Here is a 23,279-nt window from a genome sequence, read left to right on the forward strand (position 1 = left end):
CCAGAGCCATCTATACAAGAATATATTCCTGGCCTCTCTAGAATGATTAACAGAACCTAGATTGATAGTGATACAGGTTGTGTCTTCCTTATCTGAAATGTTTGGGACCAGAAGTGTTTTGGATTTTGGACTTTTTCAGATTTTGGAATATTTGCATATACATAATGAGGTATCTTGGAGATGAGTCCCAAGTCTAAAAATGAAATTCATTTATGTTTCATACACATATAGCCTGAAGATATATTTTATACACAATATTTTAATAATTTTGTGCATGAAACAAAGTTTGTTGTACTTTAAACCATCAGAAAGCAAAAGTGTCACTGTCTCAGCCATCCATGTGGATAATTTTGGATCTTGGAGCATGTAGGCTTTAGGAATTCCGGACAAGGGAGACTCAACCTGTAGTATCGTTTTTCACCAGGATGCACCCAGCCTGTGCCTTTGGTACCGCTGTCTGAAGAGAATGAGGATGCCATGGAACACCAAAACTTCCAGAAGCTTCTACGGAAAATGGGGATGAGAGCACCAGCCAATGAGCAGGTAACTCTTTCTGCTAGGGTAATTAAAGACTATGGGCCCGAACAGACAGGCCAAAATAAAGCTGCTTCGGGTCACTTTGGAGGTATGCTGTTTAAATGATGCATGCATCCTAAGAGGCCAAAAGCTGCGCCAAAGCCACACTCTAGTCCTAAGGAGTAGAGCTCAGCTTTGGTGCAGCTTCTGGCCTCTTAAGATGCGTGTGTCATTTAAACAGCATACCTTTAAAGTGACCCGAAGTAGCTTTATTTTGGCCTGTGTGTTTGGGCCCTAACGGGGCCTTACATTGATGTATTTTGTACCTGTTGGACATAGTATTTTTGTTTTTTAGGAAGGGCAAATAAGTTTCACATCATTTAAATCTGCTTTTAAAATATGATTAAATCAGAATGGGCAATACACAGCTGTATGCTGCCTCACCCTTTTGCAGACAGACAGGCCAGCTGCTTTTTCTTTTTAATGTTTTATTAAATTTTCCATTTACACCAAAAAAAAATCCCGAAAGAAAAAAATGAACAAATAACACACAACTTACGTATATAAACACTCTACCTACATCCACTCGTATCTACATCTACATATACCATCTAGCAACTTCATAATAAACACCTGCAAAGGAGAGAAGAAAAAAGAAAGGGGGAAAAAAGAAAAGGGGGAGACGAGAAAAAAAATAGGGAGAGGCATAAAAAGTGAAAGGCAAGTGGAGAGAAAAGAAAGAAAAAGAAGGGGAACTGGGGGGGGCAAGAGAAAATACAGGCAAAAAAGAGGACATGAATACAAATGGGTTGATAATAATTTAAAGAGGGAAATCTGGAAGGAAAGGAAAAACAAAGTTCTTTTTTTCTTTTCTTTTTTGGGAATACTGATATACAAGATAAAATGAAGGAATAGAGGATTAAAGGAGAACAGCATGAGAAAGTAACAGGTGAATTGTTTATGTATATACTTATAATTCACCTGTTATTTCCTCATGCTGTTCTCCTCTAAGCCTCTATTCTTTCAATTTATCTTGTATATCAGTATTCCAAAAAAGAAAAAAAAGAACTTCGTTTTTCCTTTCCTTCCAGATTTCCCTCTTTAAATTATTATCAACCCATTGCAAAAGTTTTAGCAGCCATTCATCAATCTGTATCTCTTTTTTGATTTTCCAAGATTGAGCATTGATTAGTCTAGCTGCTATAAGCATGTAAAATAAGACTCTTCCATGTATTTTTTTCAATCTTTTCCTCCAACATACATAATAAATCTCCAGGTTTTTTTCTATCTCCATTTCTAGTATTTTGGTAATATTTTTGTGGATATTTTTCCAGAAACTTTTAGGCAAGAGCTTCTTTTGAAGAAGAATCATCCTCATAGAAGCCACCTAGAAGTACAATTCTTCTTTATAGCAAGGTTGCCACTCCCCACATCCTTTTTTAAAGAGTCATGGTTTGGGGCAGGATTAGTACCAAAGTGAACTTCTTTACTTCCACTGTAGCAATGACAGATTCATGTGCAGCAAATCAGCTTTTATATCTGCTGAAGTTGCTCACACCTGATCTGAGTGTTTGAGTTCAAAGGGCTGCTGAAGGGCAGTGCTAAACTTTCAGTCCTTCCCCTCCTGATTTCATTGAAGCTGGATTTGTAACAGTTTAGTTATTTTCTGCTTAGGAAATGTTTGTAGTGTATACATTCAAGGTGAAAGTGACCTAGAAGGGCTGGGAATGAATCCATGATTTGTCTATCAGCAAACAGGGGGAAAAAACGAGCTCTCTGGATGTTTTGCACAGTCCTTTTCAGGAATTCTTGGTTTAACCCTCTTATTAACTCATTTGTGACTTTTCTCCCTTGCCTATATATCCTTGGAAATGTTGAACAAAAATGTTCTGTGTGGATTGAAGTAACATTGTAGATTTGAATGTTGAAAGCATTTGGGGAAATACACGTGTGTTAAATCCAGTTGTTTCTTTCAGCTAAAGCAGATTCATTGAATTAGCATTAACATAGCAAGTCCATCTATTTAATAAGTTGCTTTAATTAGGGGGGGTGTATGTGTGCATACAGATATTTAAGAAGGCAGCAAACCATTCTTACACTGGGTAAAAATAAAGATTCCTGTCTTTTCACTAACCACAGCTGTTCATTCACTCCAGAGCCTGATCCTTAGATGTCGTGGAACAAGAACTGCTTTTTCCCCCCTTTGGAGAAATCATTATAGATTTTGTTTTCTGTTAGGACCCATTCAGTTTGTACTTTGCAATCTTGCATCTTATAACAGTCATATAAAATGGCTATTAATAGTTGTTTTGTTTTCTGTGTTAGTTAATTAAAGGCTTGGAGCTTTAGTCATTGCACTTGCCCTTCTTTGTTAAGGTTTTGTCTAGGATTTCCTCTCATACATTTATGGCTGTAAGTATCTTTCTTTTAAAAACTGAGCTGGTGCACCAGGCCTAAACTTGCTGTTGTTGCTTTCATGTGAGGTCAGCCTCCCCACTGGCACCACTGCATCAAGCAGCTTTTAAGAGGATATGAAAATAGTGCTCTCTTGCAGCCAGCATGCTATGTGGCCAGGAACTAGCAGCATTCATTTACTTCCTTGCCTTTCTGCTTCCTACAGGAGTCTTTCTGGCGCATTTCAGCCAAACTCAGCCCAGAGCAACTGCGACAACTTGCTACTTCCATTGTCCTGCAAGAAGTGGAGGGAGAGACCAAAGAACAGCCAGCAGGTGAGGTATACACTAAGGAACAAACAGCAAAGAAAAAAGAAGGGCTGGGAGTAGCTTCCTGTTGAAATTAGTCCTTCCTGTTAAATTGCACTGATGCAGATAATCATCACAAGGCCACAGACAATTATTTGTTTCAAATCTATGCTCATATCATATTATTGTTTTGCTGAATCTTTCTTCTTAACATTTAGGCTGTTTGTGAGCCATTTGTGATGTGCAAGTAGCTCAGCCAGTGGCGATTCTAGTACTATTTGCATACTCAATTTTGTGTGCCTTCATGTCGTTTCTAACTTATAGCAACTCTAAGGGAAAGCTATCACTGGGTTTTCTTGGCAAGTTTCTTCATGAGGGTTTTCCATTGCCATTCTCTGAAACTGGGCAACTGTGATTTGCCCAGGGTCACACGGGGTTTCATGGACAAGCAGGGATTCGAATCCTGTTTTCCAGAGTCATAGTCCAGCACTCAAACCACTACACTACACTGGTTTAGAGCCTCTTAGGTTTGTACAAATAACATCCAACCAGCAAATTCAAGCAGTATCAGATCCCAAAGGCAGACTTTTTCTCAATGCAAGTTCAGAATTACCATTTTCTCTGTCAGTACTTGCTCTTTTGTTGGTTCACCTTATTGGACATGTGCCTTAGAACATCTTCTCTCCATTTTTCTTTCTGTTATTGCCAATCTAATGCAGAGACTGTTCGATATATTTGCTTTTGCAAAGACTAAATATTAACCCTCAAGTTCAGCTGTGGTTTATTGCACAATCTGGGCCAAAATATCTTCCTCAGACTGCTGATGAATCAGTTTTTGTAGTCTGGTGTTCCAGTTCCTGCTGGCATTATTGCTCAGTTTCAAAAGTTGGCACAGCGGTTTTATTAATGTGCAGCCTTTTGCTCAGTTTCGTTTCCTAAAACACATGTGAACTTCTGGAATTAATTCCTGCTTTCCTAATAAGCCATATTACCCTATATCAGTCTGCAACCCACAGCTCTCATCCCCCACCCTTCTAAGCAGTATGGCCAATGGCCATCATGTTTGGGAATGGTGGGAATTACAGCCTGACAAACTTGGGGAGCTTGTGGAAGGAGGAAAGCTAAGTTATTTTTACCTGTTAAGGAAGAGGTGAGTTCTGCTTTCTTTCTCATTCGAAGAAAAATTAGAGATGCACAAGACTAAATCTTGGTTCCATTTAAGCTAGCGAGGCCACAGAACATACCTGATGCAGTATGTTCAGACAACTGAGTCACAAGGTCTAGAATACATGCTGGCTACAAAGGCAGTGCATCCTGTAGAAAACTGGTTTCTGGGTCAGACATTTGAAACCATTTTGCTATATTCCATACTGTAAAACAATCACATGTGTTTATCCTCCCCTTTAAATTTTTTATGAAATATATAATAAAATGCACACAAACAAAACAAAAACTTACACACAACTACATAATGACATACAGATAATCCTAACATATATAAACAAATCTATTAATGTTTATAACTTCCCTCTGTTGTGCTTGGACTTCCCCTTCTTTTTTTCTTTTCCCTTTCTAAAAAGAAAGAAAGAGAATTTCAAGGTCAGCACTAGCCTATAGATAACAGTACATCTTATTCTTCCCAGGAGTTGATAAGCCACAGTGGTCCTCCAGATATTTTTGGATTTCAATTCACAGCTTTCTTCACCAATAACTCTGCTGGCTAGTATTGCAGCCCAAAACACCTGTATGCCCACCCACAGTTGCCCACACTGTGTGTCTTAATGTTGCTGTACATCAGTGTTTAGTCTTTTAATAATTGTTTCTCCTGCAGCCATAAGAAAAAGAGAGTTGTGCTCCAGGTGAAGCTCCAGTGTTGAGCAAACTGGTTTGGGGTGTCCCAGTTTCTTGCTTAGGGATCTCTGCACCTGAAAGGGTGCACATTCCTGCATGCAGAAAGTAGCTAACCTTACAAGGAAACTATCTCAGAAGAGGCTTGACATTTCTTCACTTGACACACTCTTTCTCCCCTTAGTTTCAGAGGAAGATCATCCTGATACAGAGGAGCCAATGTACCTGACAGCAGAAAGGTGAGAACTAACGTTGTGCATGAAAAAGGGAAGTGGTGTGTGTGCACAAATGAGGCAACCTGCATACAACGCTGAGAATAACAGCTTATAGCAGGAGGAAACAACAGTGGTCTAAATCCTATCAGTCCCAGCTATAGTAGACTTGTATCAATTGTGGAATGGTGAGTCAACATATAGGTAAATCCCTTTACTTCATTGGTCTTCTTTAGTTGGGACTAGCCATAGGCTTTAGGCCAGTAATGGATAGAGCAAACCTGTTTCAAATTCCATTTGTGGGGAGAAGAGTTTGTGTACAGTCCACTCCCACTTTTTGGCCTCATTTTTTTCTTTCTTGATTATTAATCCCCTCACAGCTAGCTTTTTAGATTTTGGATTACAAAGGTTTGTACTTCCAGTTTTGTAAACTGGAATATTCTAAGCAGGAGCATGATATAGATAGAGGGAGTCACTTTTTTCTCTCTTCTCCCTCCTTCTTTTGGTTCGTTGCCCCACTGGCAAGTATTTACTTACCTGCATATGGAAGCATTATATTGATGTGCCTCATTGTCATGCCTCCAGAGCATCTTTGATGCTCTTGAGACATATATTTAGTTAAGATTATATTAGGTTTTCTATGTATTAGTTTAAGAGGGGAAATACAGGTCTACAGCTTTAAGAAAGACAGGGATTGTGGGAAATCCCAGGGTCTTATGCTGTCTCCCTCTAGCTAGTCTCAGTGTGTAGTGAGATTTCAGCCAAGTCAGACCTGGAGAGAGTATTTTCCTTTGACAAAAAGATAAGTCCACAAAGGAAAAAAGATAAGTCCACAAAGGAAGAAAGATACATCAAGAAGAGAGCAAGGTATTTAGAAAGGACTATAGTAGGAAAAAGAAGAAATCAGTTTTGTGTTATTTGTGTTTATAACCAGTAAAGCTTTTGAAACTTTAGAAATTTGTGGACAAGTCTTTTGTTCTGGCTGTGTTCCCGAGAGCCAGAGGCCTTACTACACCCAAAGTCCATAGCATCGCTCTTGGGACAAAACACTCATGGCACAGGGATCATAGTAATGTGTAACTTTCCTACACCTGTTTTTAACTACTAGATTCAACTCTTTCTGTTCCTCTCAGAAATGCATATTTTGATACAGAAATTGACGTACACACACTTAAAAGGTTTTACCATGTGAGGATCATATACCACTGCCACATGTGAGGACCTCTTCCTGTCCCAATACTATGGCATCAAATGTGGGAACCTTCTAGATTCCTTCATGGTTCCTGTGTGAAATTTTATTCATCTGGACACCACCAGCCTTGAATAACTGCTTCAACTAGAGACACTACGTGTCTGAAGTCAAGCACTCCAATGACCATTATATAGCATTCTCAGAGGCACAAGTATTTAATACAGAAATTAATTTATTAAACAGAGGTTCAACATATATAGATTACTTATTCAACATATAGTTTAACATATAATGAAAGATTACTTTCTCATTAAACCTTGACTAACTCTAAATCACATCTCTCTCTCCTGTTCCTGACTCCAAATAACTCCTACCTTTGACAAATTCATATTTCCCTCTCTGACTTAGTCATACACAGCAGCCTTTTAAAAATCCCTTAGAACATTCAGACAAATCTTCAGTGCCTTGGACATTCCAAGTTATCATTACTCCTGACAGATCACTTACCTTTTTACATATACATGACACCCATATGTTCATTTTGTCTTAATTTCTCTAGTAAACACACAACACTTTTTTTTACAAAAGTTAATGGTATCACAGCCCTCTCTCCCAAGCTAGAACTTAAAGCCCTATTTGTATACCTGAACTTTCTTGCTCAGACAGGATGGAGATATATTAATGCTTTACATTAATGGTGAAAATTGATGGTTTCTCCTACCATCTGTACGCCAATGATACCCAGCTGTACCTTTCCACCCCTAATCTTTCGCCAGAGCTAGAGCAGCAAGTGTCATCCTGTTTAACAGCTGTCTCCCACTGGATGCACCATCGGCGTCTGAAGCTCAATATGTCCAAGACCGAGCTTCTTGTTTTCCCTCCTAAGCCCACCCTTCACTACTCCTTTTCTATTTCTGTCAATAACGTCTCTATCCAGCCGGTCCAGGAAGCCCGCAGTCTTGGTTTCATCTTTGACTCCTCTTTGTCATTTATCCCTCAGATCCAGACCACAGCCAAAGTCTGCAGATTTTTTCTCTATAATATCGCCAAAATCCGTCCATATCTCTCAGCTTCTACCGCAAAAACACTGGTCCATGCCCTAGTGGTCTCACGATTAGACTACTGTAACCTCCTCCTGGCAGGGCTTCCCCTCTCTCATCTCCACCCATTAATTTCTGTTCAGCATTCAGCTGCACGCATTATTTCACTCGCTCGCCATTATGATCATGTCTCCCCTCTGTTGTCTTCCCTTCACTGGCTCCCTTTTCCTTTCCGTATCAGGTACAAACTTCTGCTCCTCACCTTTAAAGCCCTGCATGGGCTGGCCCCTCTTTATTTAACTGATCTTCTCTCTCCCTACATCCCTACTCGCACTCTCCGCTCTGGTAGCCAAAGTCTCCTTTCCCAACCCAGGATCTTCTCTGCCCCATCCCGGATCCGCCCCTTCTCTCTTGTTGCCCCTCATTCCTGGAACCTTCTTCCTCTGCATGCATGGCTCATCACTTCCCTAACCAGCTTTAAGGCTGAGCTGAAAACCATATTGTTTAGGGAAGCGTTCTCAGGGAATTTGTGATTGTTATCTGGCTGTCTGACAATATTTGATGTGATGTGATTTGTTTGATATTTGATGTTTTTAATCTGTTTTTTTCTTTTCTATATGGTAATTTTATCTATTCCTCTTTTAATTGTTATTATCTTAGAATGTACGCCTTGGGCAGGCTTTTATTTACTCCTAATTTTACCTACTTTGTACAGCGCTATGTATAATTACAGTGCTATAGAAATAAAGTTTAATAATAATAATAATACATTCTTCTTTGCAGGGGCGAACCTACTCAGCGCCCTCTGGGATCCAAACGGAGCCGCTTGATAAGTGACAGTGAAGAGGAGGAGAAAGAGGAACCCCACAGCCCAGGTATGTTTTGCATAGGTAGCCCAGTCATTCCCCCTCAGGTCTTTTCCCAAACTCCCCACTCCCCGTTCTTCCTTGTTTTGTGAAATGCTTCTCCCATGCATGTCCAGCAACTCACTAGACCTTTAACAGTAATTTCTGGATTTTGTAAAGGACACACAATTGTACCTTAAGGAATAGCAGGCATGTAATTGAGATATAAACTGAAATTTCTTAAAAGGCTACTATAAGCCCAGAGTATCCACTCATGGACAGAGGAAGCTACCCACTCTGTCCCTGTATGCTTGACTCTCCTAGCCTCTTTCCCTTCAGTATGTACTGGGAGTGAAAGGCCATAATCTCTCGGTCAGATGTAGTTTGATTTATTTTTCTTACTAGGTTCTGCATCATTTATGCTCTAAAACCAAACAAGAGAACAGCTTTCTTGTTCTAAAAAGACTGAAATAGTACTGGTGAGAGGAGGCAGTAGGCAAGTAAAATAAACAGTCAGATACAGTAAAAGAAAAAGAGAAAGTGGAGGAGAATAGAAAAAAACATAAAGCTGTGATGGGATTGCTTAGTCATTTCTCTTACAGAGAATGTAGCATACTCTCCCATCAAAAACTTCACTTTTGTCTTCTTCACATGAGTTGCTGCTCTGAACATCCTTTTGATCAGGAGTCAAAATCTAGGAGGCAAATTCCCACTGAATGTGCTTAATTTTTATCTCAAAGGTATATAGAGACCTAAAAATAACTAAAGGGTTTTTTTCCAGATATAAGAATAACATTTGCTTCCAATTTTAATTCATAAATATGGTGCTTCAGCTTTTCAGATCTCCATAAATTATGGCCCTCTCCAGACGGACCTAAAGTGCGCCCCGTCACGTGCTAGGGATTGGCCAAGGGCGCACTGCCCATACTGGCCTCACTCCTAGCACGTGACGGGGACATTAAAATGGCAGCGCCCTGTACACACAGGTGCCACCATTTTGATGCGACAGACGCTTAGCGTCCGCACCTCCCTGCGTCATTGTGATGCCGCAAGTGCGCCATTGGTGCACTGTGGCGTCACAAATGCGCCGTAAGAAGAACCCGCTTTTTAAGGGTTCTTTTTGCTGCACGGTTTGTCCATTGCGGCACCCTTGTGCAGCAAAACAAGGCGTGGATAGACCACCCTTTTTGGGCGGTCTGTATCCCACCTTAGTCTCCAAAGTAGCCCTTATATAGGAATGGACAGCCTGTAAAAGTTGTCCATCCTATTTGCATATTCTGAACCTGCCCTCCCTTGCATTTTGAGTTCTGTTTTAGAGAACTCAGACAATATTGCATTTTGGTTTTGCAAAAACATTCTAGTCTTTGTGCTTGTAAAATATGAATGGGTGGCAGCATGAGTTTCTGGTGCTGCTCTACCCATGCCCTGCTTAGACACAACTGTATACCCATATGCTGAATTTGACTTTGGCCCTGCAGGTTCCAGAGAGGAAAATAAATTCTGTCCTTCAGGCAAGAGGAAGCGGCTGCGAATTGAGGAAGAGGATGAGGAAGACTGATGGCTTGGAACATCCCTCTCTTCCTGGACCAGGAAGGCCAGTTATCCCTAGGTCCAGCAACTAGTGCTGCTACCGTTGTCCTCCAGCAGTGGAAAGTTGGAGAGTCCAGACTAGAAATGATCAAAATGGCTAATGATTTTGTTTGGGGGCAGAGGATTACAAAGATGGGCTGCTTAAATGAAAAAAAACATGGGATCAGCTAAGATAGAGAGCAGAGACATGGGGCTTATTCTCATACTGCTCTGCTATGTTACAATAGATTGACATGGAGAAAGAAGACTCTTTTTAAACTGTATCATGTTGATAAATAAGCGTTTGCACCCTGTGATGCTTTCTCTCCAAATTGACATTGTTAAATTTGTCTGTCATGAGTGGATGAGAGCCATTCTTACCGACAGGAGAGCCAGGCATGCAGGCTCTTCATGGACTGGGTTTGAGGATTTGTGCCACTCCACCTCTTCCCTGGAATCTGGTTGAGATTTCATGGCCTCATTCCCTTTGCTTAGTCACATGTTGCCTTAAAATACCTGGAGACGTATTTGTTTTGGTTGCTGCTATTCCTGTTGTGCTTTGGAGTTGCAGCAGCAGTGGGACATTCCCCATTCCATTTCATGTCAGGCCTTAAGAACAAAGTGGCAACAGGTCTGCAAAGGGGGGTGGGGAAGGACTCAAAAGCTACAGCTACATAATGAAGAGGGGCATCTGTACTATCTTTCGCACCCAAACAGCCTCTCCCCAAGTGGTTGCCAGTTACTTCTGTCTTGCAGCCTTTATCACGTTATTGACATCTTTGTTCTGGCTATTCCAGAGGGAAGCAACAGCAGAGACCTTCACATGGGTTGTTTCCTGCTATCCCCATGTTGGCAAAGGTCACGTGTAACATTTCTGTGTCTGCATGTATGTTCTACTTTTGATATATTTTTTAAAAAAACACCAAACCTTGTTTGATAGATTCTCAAGAAATAAAATGTCTTGATGGTTTCTCTGCCTGTCTTACATACCACACTTTGCTTTCAATAACAAGAGGGGAGAGGTGAAAACATTGTGATTGGTGATCTTGCTGTCCTTCCTTTTTTAAAAATAATAAATAGAAGCAGGGCAATCATAATAACACTAAGTACGTTCAGGTTTCCCACATATTTGACCTGCATTCTGACTGTAACTTTAGGTCAGGAGTCAGGGGGGGACTACTACTCCAGATATTTTGGACTTTGGTTGTGCAAACAAGTGCAACTGTACTGCAGCAGCTCCTCCTCTCTTCTCTTTCAACCCCCCTCCCCATTATTTCCTGAATGTGCTTTTCCCACCTTCTTTTTGACCCATTGTAAAGGTTTTGCTAGTGGCTGCTCTTGAACCAAGTTGGTATGGGGAGCTGCCCCTATTGCTAATACACAAGCTGCCGATGGGATATATGCATGTGAATTTTTAGTTAACTTAGTGTTAAATCAAATTTGGGAACCAGCACAAAGAACAGGAACTAGTGGAAAGAGGCAACATTTGGGGCCCTTGCAAAGGGAGGAAATGTGCCAGAATTTGCCAGTGATGCTGCATGTTGCAATTGGGTCTGCTGATAAGAGTGTACATTTGGGATGTGTATATAAGCACTGACGTGGAGCAGCTTTTAATTCTCATCCTGAAGTTGGATCTCTTTTCCAAACAGGTAAGGTACTCCCTCTCAATGGCTGGGAAGTGGGAAGGGGAGAGGATAGGAATGCCTTCTAGAGCAGTGCATCTCAAGCTGTCTAATGGGGAGATAAGTTTCCCCCCAATATGCCAGGGACTGTTACCAAATTTGTGCCCATTGGATACAGTTCTTTCCTGTAAACCAGCAACCAATGGCATGGGGACCAACATTAGTCCAACATAGTATAGTTGTGTCACCATATTACTTACGTCGAATTATGGTGACCTCATGAATTTCATAGGGTTTTCTTGGTCAGGGAGGACTCAGTTCCTTGTAGAGGAGCATATTTCAGTATTTCATTCTGAAGAAGTAGCAATATACAAAACAAGACAATTCCTTGTATTTCCACAGTGGAAGATTGGGATCTGAAGGGAACATGGGCCTCCCAATAAGAATGCACATATGCCAGATTTGTTTCTCTTGTGTGGATCACTCCCACCAACATGCTCAACCCTTTCCAGTTCCATATTTTCCAGTAAGACAAATTTGTGTGTACAGTTGGCCCTCTGTTTTCGCAGGGATCTGTTCCAGACACACACGCCCCTGTGAAAATGGAGACTCACCAATATTCAAGCCCCATAGGCTTGAATGGGGGGCATGCCCCATTGAAAATAATGGAGGTTGCCATTATTAATTAATTAATATTTAATTTATACTTATCTGTGGCCCAGAGAAGTTTAGCCTAATTTAATTTTGGCCCTACCTATTGCCAAGTCGTGCAGGTCTACCTTTCTGAGACTCTGGGGAGCCACAGTGAGCGTGTAGATGATACTGGGCTAGCTGAGCCAGTGACCTGAACTCAGGGCAATATCCTACTCTCAAGGGAAATGTATAGAGCCTGCCCAGATGCCTCAATTTACCAATTTTGTGACTTCCTTTTGTGGAAGATCCTGCTGCCAGTTTGGGGGATATAATCCTGTACTATATAATATGTGGGAGTGAAGTGGAGTGTTGGACTAGTACTTTGGAGATCAGGATTTGAATTCCTGCTCGGCCAAGGAAACCCACTAGGTAACCTTCAAACAAGTCACACTCTCCCATAGACTCACAGAGTTGGAAGCCCTATGGGTCATCAGATCCAACCTCCTGCTCAATGCAGGATCTCCAGCTAAATCATCCCCAGCAGGTAGCTGTCAAGACTCTTTCTAAGGACCTCCACAGAAGGGGAACCCAGCACCTCTCTGGGCAATTGGTTCCATTGCTCACAGTACACCAGATGAAGCATGACCAACACAGAATAGTGGAGGACTTACTTCCCTCAAAAATGCAGACTAGCATTTGCTGCAGTATCACACTGCTGGGTCATATTCAACTTATGATCAGCAATAACCCCAAGGGCCTTTTCATATGTAGTACTGCTGAACCAAGTATCCTGCTCAGCCTCGGGAAAGCAAAGGGAAACTCCCTATGAACAAATCTTGCCAAGAAAACCCTGTTATAGGTTTGTCTTGGAGTTGCTACAAGTTGGAAATGGCCTGAAGGCACACAACAACAATACATGCATGTATAATTTTTCCGTTAGCTGATTGAAACCTCCAGGGCCACCTGTACAAATGTTTCCAAAACTGCTTTCTTGACCATGCAAACTGCTTTAGCTGCACATGTCAGACCATCACTAGGATCCTACAGACACTAAAAGTATAGGAAAATTGAGCTGCATCAGACCAAATTCCAACTAGTCCAACTTACTTACACTACAATGGCTAACTAAATGCTTCTGTTAATTTCCAGGCAGGACACGAAGACAGTGGTTGCCATCGCAGTACCACAAGACATAATAATAATAATAATTACAACAACAACAATAATAAATGATTTATTTATAGCCTGCCCAATCACAAGGAATCCAGGTGAGTTACAACAATAAAAATACATAGAAAATACAATAAAGTTAAAAATTTGTCCCTTCCCAACCCAGATCCCAGATCTCCTCCGGTAGGTTATTCCATAGCTTCGGAGAAGCAGTTGAAAAGGACCTCTGGGTGACTGAAGTTAGTCTAGATCTAAAGTAAATTCTTTCCCAAGGACCTTAGTGTGCAGGATGGACAGTACGGAAGAAGGCGTTCCCTTAAGTATTCTGGTCCCAAGCCATGTAGGGCTTTAAAGGTAATATCCAACACCTTGTACCTTGCCCGGAAACTAATTGGCAACCAGTGGAGGGACTTCAAAACCTCTTGGCATGAGGGTAGCCCCATGTAGAGCGCATTACAGAAGTCCAGTCGAGAGGTTATCAGCACATGTACTACTGTTTCAAGGTCTCCTGGTTCCAGGAAATGGTGTAGCTGGCGTATCAGCCGAAGCTGATAACAAGTGCTCCTGACTGTCGCATCCACCTGAGCTGTCAAGTGAAGTGACAAGTCAAGGAGCACCCCCAAGCTGCGGACAGTCTTTCAGGGGAAGTGTGACCCCATCCAGGACTGGCTGACATAACTCCATTCCCGGTTTACTGCCTGAGACATGATGTCTACCCGCACTTTTATGTACAGAAGCTACCTGGACCATATGGGATCATTGACAAAGGGACTATGTCCTCTGTTGTGCTGGAGGGCAGCAGGCTAATTTAGAAGTTACAGGGCTGGCCATGTCAGTCACTCTTTCCTTCAATAGTGGGAAACAGCCTAAGGATCCAGGAGAAAGATGAGGGGATGCCACTGTGGCACTACAACATCTTCTGCTTGAGGGAATTGTTTTACTCTGGCTAGTGGCAGGCTTGCCTCTGGTCACCAGCAGTTGGTCTATACTTTTGGACAAGGTGGACCCATTTAGTTATAATGACCAATAGCTATCAACAGTCCTACAGCTGCATCTACACTGCAGTTTGACACTGTTTTAACTGCCGTGGCTCAATGCAATGTAATTCTGGGATTTGTAGTTTTGTGATATACTTTGCCTTCATTATCAGAGAGACAGTGCGACAATAAAATACAAATCCAAGGATTCCATAGGATGGAGCCATGACTGTTAAACTGGTGTTTAATTTTTGTTATCTTTCATCATTTTATTCATTTTAAATTATTGTAAGCTGTCTTGAATCCCATTCTGAGAGAAAGGTGGGATAAAAATCCAATAAATAAATTCTGCCATGCTGCAGCTGTCCTGTTTACCATTGAACTGTCTAATTCAGAATTTCTTAACCAGGGTTCTGCAAGAGATTGCTAGGGGTTTCATGAGAGATCATGACTGGGGGGAGGAAAAACATTTATAATGTTACAGATATAATAATTGTTATGCAGGGGTTCCTTAAGATCTGAAAACTCCAAGGCTGAGAAAGGCTGGACAAATCTAAATGTGGATGTGATAACCTTGGAGCCATTTCAGAGATAGGTGCCTCACAGAGGGTATAATTCTGCAAGTATTTTGGAAGACTTCAAAGTTGGATTGAAATGCAATAATACCTTCCCATTTCAACAGGGGTGAAAGAAGCAATCCAACATGTACTCACCACTGCCCGTGACTGTCTTGGCTTTTGTCGGCTTCCTGCTACATCCAGAATCAGAAGGTCACTTGATGCCCACAGTTCCCCCGAGAGAGAATGATGCTGAAACCCACCAATTGACCTCTGATTCCAGCCAGGCTCATCTCCACACCCTCCTTAGTTCCATATCCTCCAAATCCCTCCAATTCCAGATGCGCCAAAAGGGTGTTTCCTGTCAAGACCTGATGCCTGAGGCCCTGGGAGATTTTGCCAATGTACCCTGGAAGTCCCAGATCCTCATTCGAGCTTCACTGGCACTTGCCTTGCAAACTGCAGGCTGTGACTGGCATGCAGAAACCTTGGTCCTTCGCCTCTACAAAGATCTGGGACAGGCAGACACAGATGCCCTCCTGTTCACTATGATAGAAGCACTGGGCACAGCTAAGCCCCCTGGTAGGAACAGTAGCAGTGCCACTGCCTTACAGTTCAACTTAGATCAGCTGGCACCCACCCAAACCTGGCACTGCAGAGGTTTGAGGCAAGTGAATGGTGCTCTCTTGCATGGCCAGGGACACAGCACCCACAGAGGGTTTCTGGCAGCTTCTGTAGCTTGCCACCACCTGGGTGACTCTTGTGCTGGGGTGTCTGTCAATGGCACCAGTTCTTTCCAAGTGGTGGAACGAAATGGCAGCTACTACCTGCCACACCATGGCGCCCATTCCTGGCTCCATCAGTGCCACAGGCTTTCAAGAGTCCAGCGCTCTACCCCAGAGGACTGTGCTAGTGAAAAGGAGCAAAAAGTCCATGCGGTCATGGAGTGGCTACCCGTAATCAGTACCTTCTACAACTTCGGAACCAGCATTTACTATGCAACCCAGGACTGCACAGACCTGGCCAAGGACCGTGCTGTGGAGGGTGCCATAGACCTGGGCTATGATGCCCTGGTTGCTATGACAGGTGGGGCAGGAGGGGGTATTGCAGTAGGGATTTCAGCAGCAGTCAAGCCAGGATTCAAAGCAGGGGTGCGTTATTTGATAGACTATTTCAATCAGCAGCAAGAGGAGCCTTACACCGTCCCTTCCAACTACTCTGGCCAAGTTATCATCCTGTAGTTGTAACCATTCAGCACCTCCTAAGCAGAACATTGGAAATTAACCTTTTTGGCCTGCAGCTCCCATATTCCCACAGCCATCATGGTCACTGGCTGGAAGATTCTGGAAGCTCGAGTCCCAAAAGTCATGGCTCTGTATACTTTGAATTTGTTTCCTCCTCTACTTGCTCATTTTCTGCTCCTCATTCCAGGATTGCAGCTGCGCTTCAGAAATAATGCAGTTTGACGCTGCTTTAACTGTCATGGCTCAATGCTTTGAAATTCTGGGATTTGTAGTTTGTTGTGGCCCTAAAGCTCTCTGACAGAACTATATCTCACAAAACTACAAATCCCAGGATTCAGTATGATCAGTGTCAAATAGTATTATTTCTGCAATATGGATGTGTTCAAAAACTCAAGATTTATGCTTTCCAGTTAACATTGATGGGTGCTGCAGTCTGCAAAAAAGAAATCCACATGCTCACTGCAATACAAATCCAATTTTCACTTGTCCAGTACTGTCTGCACTCAAAAGCATGTTGAGAATTGTTCTCGGAAGGACATTGTGTTGTGCTAATTGTGACTGTGGTTGGTATCATTGCTTTGCTTTCCCTCACTTTGATCAAATGCCAGCAAAGACAAAAGAGAGGGAGTGCCTTGGATATAGTTACACAAACAGATAAACTCTTGCCAGAATAATTATTTCTGATGCTGCTATTGTTGTTATTAGCTCCACAGTCTACTAGCTGTTACTGGATGAAATTTTGTATCATTGATTATTTCAAATCCATTAAATAATCTAGGATTCAGGCAAGTATTGTCTGATAATCTGGAGTGTTCCAAGCACTTTTTGTAATTGTGCCGTTGTGATCTTGTTTAAAGCAATTTCGTTCAGATGTTTTGTCAGCTCATGTAGAATTACTCCCACCTATCACTACTGGAACCACAATGGTTTTCTCAGTCGATCAGTCAATCAAATCTTCTCCTTCCCCAATAATAGAAGTTGGCTTACATAAATTAGAAAAAATACAGCTTTAAAGCATTTATATGATCAAAAGACCTTTCATTAAAATTTTAACACATAAAATAATTGGACATACATGCAGCTTAAAAGCACTTATAAAGACATAAGCAAACATATATAAAATGTTTTAGTTAAAATGTCTGTGGCAAGGGACATCATCTCAACACAAGAGAGATTAAGGCCTGACTCCTAAAGCTTGCAGAAGGACAAAGACACTTGTGAAAAATGTCTAAAGTCGTGTGATGGTGAATGGTTGAGTGGAATGGAATTGCATAGAAATAACCTACTGAGAACGGAGGGTGGCAGGACTCTTTACCATATTTTGTTACAGGCTTGTACTGTTAAAAACTAACATTAAAAAGGTGCATAGGTGTTCGATTAGAGTCACTCTAGAGCGGCACTCAGAAAATTTCCTTTTGAACTGGCACTACCAGAACCCTGCAGTTAGCATGGCCATTGGTAACAATGTCTGGGGGATTCTGGGAGCTGACATTCTAAAAAGTACATTTGCCCAGTTCTGCACCAGTTTGTCACGCAAACACAGATGTCAAGTAATCTACTTCTTTGGAAGTTTTTAAACAGAGGCTGGATGGCAATCTGTCAGTGCTTTGGTTCCTGAATAAACTGGAAAGCTGGGCCAAAGCTAACAAAATGAAATTCAACACAGAGAAATGTAAGGTATTGCACTTAGGGCAGAAAAATGACACACACAGATATAGGATGGGGGACACCTGGCTGAATGAAACTACATGTGAAAGGGATCTGGGAGTCCAAGTAGACCACAAGTTGAACATGAGTGAACAGTGCGATGTGGCAGCTAAAAAGGCCAATGCAATTTTAGGCTGCATCAATAGAAGTATAGTGTCTAGATCAAGAGAAGTAATAGTGCCACTGTATTCTGCTCTGGTCAGGCCCCACCTAGAATATTGTGTCCAGTTCTGGGCACCACAATTCAGAAAGGACATTGAGAAACTGGAGCGTGTCCAAAGGAGGGCGACAAAAATGGTGAAGGGTCTGGAAACCATGCCCTATGAGGAACGACTTAGGGAGCTGGGGATGTTTAGCCTGGAGAAAAGAAGGTTAAGAGGTGATATGATAGCCCTGTTTAAATATTTGAAAGGATGTCATATTGAAGAGGGAGCAAGCTTGTTTTCTGCTGCTCCAGAGAACAGGACCCGGAACAATGGATGCAAGCTACAGGAAAAGAGATTCCACCTCAACATTAGGAGGAACTTCCTGACAGTAAGGGCTGTTCAACAGTGGAACACACTCCTTCCTCTGAGTGTAGTGGAGTCTCCTTCCTTAGAGGTCTTTAAGCAGAGGCTGGATGGCCATCTGTCAATGGGGATGCTTTGATTGTGGCAGACTGGGGTTGGACTGGAGGGCCCTTGTGGTGTCTTCCAAGTCTACGATTCTCCTTGGAACCACAGCCTATAAGGCCCCTCCAGGCGTTGTGCCTGAGTGTGCATTTGGCCCAACATCTCTAACCACTAGGCCACACTGGGCTTCACTTCGCAAAGAATTTCCACAGATTGCAGTTCTGTCAGACTTCATGATGTGCCATGTATTTGGCGGATGGCTTTAATGTATCTATTCACACAAAAGGAAATGAAGATTTGGCAGCATGGAATTACGGTTTATTATAAGAGACATTAGGGCAAAAAAAGAACGAGGGATGGCTAAGGATTCTGCATGCTGTGGAATGGCGGGAGGGGGAGGGGGAGGGGGAGGGGGTGGCAACAAGAGTCCCCTCAGCGGGAGGCACCAGCCCCATTGGCTCCTCTCCAGGCCTCATCCCATCCCCACTTAACTGACAGGGCACGAGACAGGCCACGCCCCCATCCACTGACAGGGCTCAAGTTAAGCCCCGCCCCGTTCGCTCACAGGGCTCTACACAGACTCCGCCCTCATTCACTGACAGGGCTCGAGATAGGCCCCGCCCCCATGAACTCACAGGGCTCGAGGTAAGCCCCGCCCCCAGGTCTGACATCATTCCTGGGAAATCGAAATCTCCGGCCTCAATCGCCGGCTGTTCCCTCTAAGGGCTTCTCCTCCCTCCGCTGCTGGACGGGGTTCCGAGGCGTCGTCCAATCACGCGGCAGGGTGGGCGTGGTCCTGTCGCTTTCGCCCCGCCCTCCCTCAGAGCGCGGAGGGCGTTCTGTGACTGAGGGGAGCTGCCTGTCTGTCAGGTGAGGCGCTGGGTCTTTGGCGGGGGATGCGAGAGAGGGACAGGGGGGCGTCCTCCATTTCAGCCTGGCTGTTGTTGCTGCGTGCCTCCTTCCAGGTGCTTTCTGGTTTCCTTGGGGCAAGATTGGCTCAGAGGTGGGTTTGCCATTGCCTTCCCCTGAGGCTGAGAGAGTGTGACCCAGTGGGTTCCCATGGCAGAGGCGGGAATTGAGCCCTGGGCTGCATCCACACTGGAGAAATAACCCGGTTCGGCACCGCTTTCACTCTTTTTATGGCTCAAGGCTATGGAACTCTGGGAGTTGGAGTTTGTTGTGGGCCCAGAGGGACAGAGCTACAGAAGCAGGCTGTGTTTAGGAATAGCCCATAGACATGTAAAAGTGGTGGGTATGAGGATGAGGAGAACAGGTCGTTTGCATCAGCCAAAGTAATAGTAATAGTAATAATAATAATAATAATAATAATACATTATTTTGTACCCTGCCTCTCTGTCAGAAGACGATCAAGGCGGTTTACAATAAAAAAATCCATACAATACAACAACACTATCCCAATTCCTCCCTCCCTCCCTCCCCCCCCCCCCAAAACATCCATTAAACACATTTAACCGTTAAAATATTCCATTAAAACAATCGGAGACAGGCAAGCGGGGCTAAAGAGTACTCAGTGAGAGGGTCGATCCAGTTGGTGGTCGGGGTTACTAAATAACAATAATAAACTGAGAAATAAAATAAATAAATAAATAAATAATACAATACTAAATAATAGAAAGAAGCCCTTGCAAAACCCCTGAAGGAAGAGGACTTGCATCCTTAACATTAGGAAGCTCAAGTGATGCAGCACCCTAAGTGCTAGCAAACTTTGTTTGCCATGTTTGTGACTTCCAAATTACCTGTCAATTTAGGGCAACCCTATACATCTCATTGTGTTTTCTTAAGCAAGGAATACCCAGGAGGTGTTACTGCCACTTTCTTCCTCTGGAACATAGCCAACAGCACCTGGTATTATTCCTTTTATTCATGTACAGTATTTATACCCCACTCTTCAGTCCGAAAGGCTCTCAGAGCTGCTTACAGTTATTATTATTATTATTTTCAATTCCCTGCCCTCAGGCTTACAATCTGCGCCCTGGTGGCGTTTAGCAACTTTATAAGCAGTGGTGGCGCAGTGGTTAAATGCCTGTACTGCAGCCATTCACTCAAAACCACAAGGTTGCGAGTTTAAGACCAGCAAAAGGGCCCAAGCTCCACTCAGGCTTGCATCCTTCTGAAGTCGCTAAAATGAGTACCCAGACTGTTGGGGGCAAATTAGCTTACTTGCTGTTCACTGCTATGATCTTTGGAATAGCGGTATATAAATAAAACAAATTATTATTATTATTATTATTAGTGGCCTCACATCCAACGACTAACCAAGGCTGACCCTGCTTAGCTTCCAAGATCTGGTGCCTTTAAGCTTTATTAAATTGCTTCTGGTTCCCTTCTTACCTTCAACCTTCCCAGTAGCATAATGGGGATTTGAATATGAATTTTCTATTCTACCATTATTGATGATTAGTTGGAGTTACAGGGTTTTTTTTAAATTGGAAAACAAGTTTTCAGAATAAACGTTATATAAACTGGCACCTTTCAGAAGTTTAGGATGATCATTCTCATTATCCCCCCCCCCCCCAAGCAGGGCTATAGTATATGGGGAGGAGGGCAGTGTAGTCCAATATGCCTGGAATATACTTGATTGTGGAAGAGTGTGTGTCAGTGACATTGATACTACTGTGTGGGTGTGAATGTGTAGAAGTACATCAATTTTCAGACTGCAAGAATGGCCAGTCATTGAAAAATCTGAGCTGGTGTGCCTTGCCTTTAAAAGAAGAATCATTTGATTCCTTCAGAGGTCTAGAAATGGTCCCAAAGAGTGTTTATTGCGATAAATATCGACAGAGGACTTGGTCACTGCTATGTATAGCCTAGTTATGGCCAAATTTTCAACTCTGCCATGGCAGTGAGAGTGAGGCTGCTTTTGAAACCTAAGATGCTTTTGACTGTTCCATTGATTGTTGGTTGGCACATATCACGCCAGTTTTTAAATGGCGTCACTGTTTTCCTGCGCATTGCATGTTGGCCTTCACTGATCTGGGTGGGACCAGCTTTATCTCGAGAAACACTTTGCTCCTTTATGAAACTGCTCAGTGGTTGAGGTAAAGTGGTTTGGTTGCTGGACTACAACCCTGGAGACCAGAATTTGATTCTCTGCTCGGCCTTGGAAACTTATTGGGTGCCCTTGGGCGATTCACACACTCTCAGCCCCAGGAAACCCCATAATAGGTTTACCAGAAATTGGGCACAAAAAGTCTTTGTGGGGGCATCTTGGGTTTAGAAGAGCCTTCTTGGGGCCTTTCCCTTGGTATTTATTCTTATGAATTACAGTTGAAAATATTTTGATTTTCCTTATGCTTTTTGGTTTGTGTGGCTTTATTTTTACAGAAGATTTTGTCTAGTTTTTGCTTTCTGTTGGTGTTTTTAGTTTAGTTTTACAATTACTGTGTCTAGTTTTATTGTTTTGTTAATTCAGTAAACTTCCTTGCAATTCAGGATCATGTGGCCCTTCCATAACCACTATAGCGTTTGATGAGGAATGCTGTAAGTTGTGGTTGAAAGATATCTGAAAAGTTGTATGTTTCCACCTCTGGTCTAACTGAAATCCAGATAGAAATGTTTTAAAGAATGAAAATGGTGTGGTTAAAATGCATATGCATATGACATATGGTACTTTAATCCATACAGAAGGTGCTTGTCCACTTCACCCAAGTGTTCCCTTTCAACAGTGTAAATGTTAGTTCTATCTTTTAAATTTAAATAATTTTAATTATTTTCTTATTTAGTTAACAAATGAATCTCTACTTAGGAAGATTACAAGGTTTTACAAGGGAAAGAAGAGACTACAATCTGTAATTTGTGAATGGTGGCATCTCTGTTTCCTTTCTTTCTCACTTAATAGTGACAAAAATAGCCTCCTTAAGTGCATACATGGAAAGGAGAAACATCTGTTCCATCTGTGACACGTGGACAGCATGGTGGGGAATTTGTGGCTACTCAGATTCTGGCCTGTTACAGACAGCCAAAATAAAGCTGCTTCGAGTCACAGTGGAGGTATGGTATTTCAATGATGCATGCATCCTAAAAGTCCAGAAGCCACACCAAAGCCATGCTCCATCATTGCATCATTGAAATACCATACCTCCACTGTGACTCGAAGCAGCTTTATTTTGGCTGTCTGTAACAGGCCATTGATAGATTATAATGTGCATGGGCTTCAAATGTTATGTCTGGGAAAATGAGAATGATGATTGATCACCATGTTGGGAGAAAGGCAGATTCCTTCTAGATTCTTTATAGGACCTTGATTTTATGTGGAGTTCAATCTGGGATAGGAAGCAATGTTTAAATGGGCCTTTATTACAATTTTTTAATTCACATGCTGCCTTTCTTCAACTCATGCTTAAACCTTTCTGCTAGAGCTGAAGCTATAAAAATGTAATGAGAGAAAAATTGTGATCTCTCCCCCCCCCCATGTGTAATCTGGATTTATAGGTGTACTTCAGTTCCTGGGTATTACTACTGTAACAGAAACTTTGGTATCAAAGGGAGAAATAGCATGGAAAGAGCAGGGTTGGATTCCTACCCAACAAAAAAGAAGGGCAGTGTGAACATGTTTCAGCAGACTTTATTCAAAGAGAGAGGTGCATATCAAATTAATTAACTAGGTCAGGTAAGCATTGCATGAGTAAATTAAAAATGTACTTAAAATCCTCTTCCAAAATACATCCAGGGATTCTTTCTTTCTTTCACTAGCCTCCAAGTTTGTAATAATTTCCAGATCTGTGCCTTTTTAATATGCTGAGGTTAGCTGATAAGGTTTATTTGCTATCCCTTTATCCCTGTTTTACTATTCATATATGCTCAGTAAGGTATT

At 42.3% G+C, this 23,279-nt stretch overlaps 3 protein-coding genes across 6 annotated transcripts in view; all 3 read left to right on the forward strand.

Annotated features, from left to right (window-relative positions):
- The window catches only part of TIMELESS (timeless circadian regulator), a 68,767-nt gene extending 57,891 nt beyond the window's left edge, over positions 1-10,876 (forward strand). For all 3 annotated transcript variants that reach the window (XM_089479230.1, XM_089479220.1, XM_089479212.1), the window contains exons 26-30: positions 425-543; positions 3,137-3,245; positions 5,251-5,305; positions 8,294-8,385; positions 9,834-10,876. In XM_089479230.1, the coding sequence (XP_089335356.1) occupies positions 425-543; positions 3,137-3,245; positions 5,251-5,305; positions 8,294-8,385; positions 9,834-9,913 (455 nt within the window). In that variant the 3' untranslated portion in view covers positions 9,914-10,876. The remainder of the gene's footprint in view (positions 1-424; positions 544-3,136; positions 3,246-5,250; positions 5,306-8,293; positions 8,386-9,833) is intronic.
- Positions 10,877-11,551: 675 nt separating this feature from the next.
- On the forward strand, positions 11,552-16,802 carry APOF (apolipoprotein F). 2 transcript variants are annotated; one of them, XM_089479252.1, is made up of 2 exons: positions 11,552-11,573; positions 15,009-16,802. In XM_089479252.1, the coding sequence occupies exon 2, from the start codon at positions 15,030-15,032 to the stop codon at positions 16,122-16,124; it is 1,095 nt and encodes a 364-aa protein (XP_089335378.1). In that variant the 5' UTR covers positions 11,552-11,573; positions 15,009-15,029; the 3' UTR covers positions 16,125-16,802. The 2 variants fall into 2 exon arrangements, with proteins under 2 accessions (XP_089335378.1, XP_089335368.1); XM_089479242.1 differs by lacking the exon at positions 11,552-11,573 and adding an exon at positions 12,553-13,447.
- Positions 16,803-19,351: 2,549 nt separating this feature from the next.
- STAT2 (signal transducer and activator of transcription 2) overlaps positions 19,352-23,279 on the forward strand; it is a 46,024-nt gene continuing 42,096 nt past the window's right edge. Inside the window, exon 1 of the mRNA XM_089479259.1 lies at positions 19,352-19,448. The gene's annotated coding sequence lies outside the window, so the exon portion shown is untranslated. The remainder of the gene's footprint in view (positions 19,449-23,279) is intronic.

The sequence above is a fragment of the Sceloporus occidentalis genome, unplaced genomic scaffold (assembly GCF_023333645.1).
Source record: "Sceloporus occidentalis isolate IW3139 unplaced genomic scaffold, rSceOcc1.0.p SCAF_1, whole genome shotgun sequence".
Classification (NCBI taxonomy): Eukaryota; Metazoa; Chordata; class Lepidosauria; order Squamata; family Phrynosomatidae; genus Sceloporus; species Sceloporus occidentalis.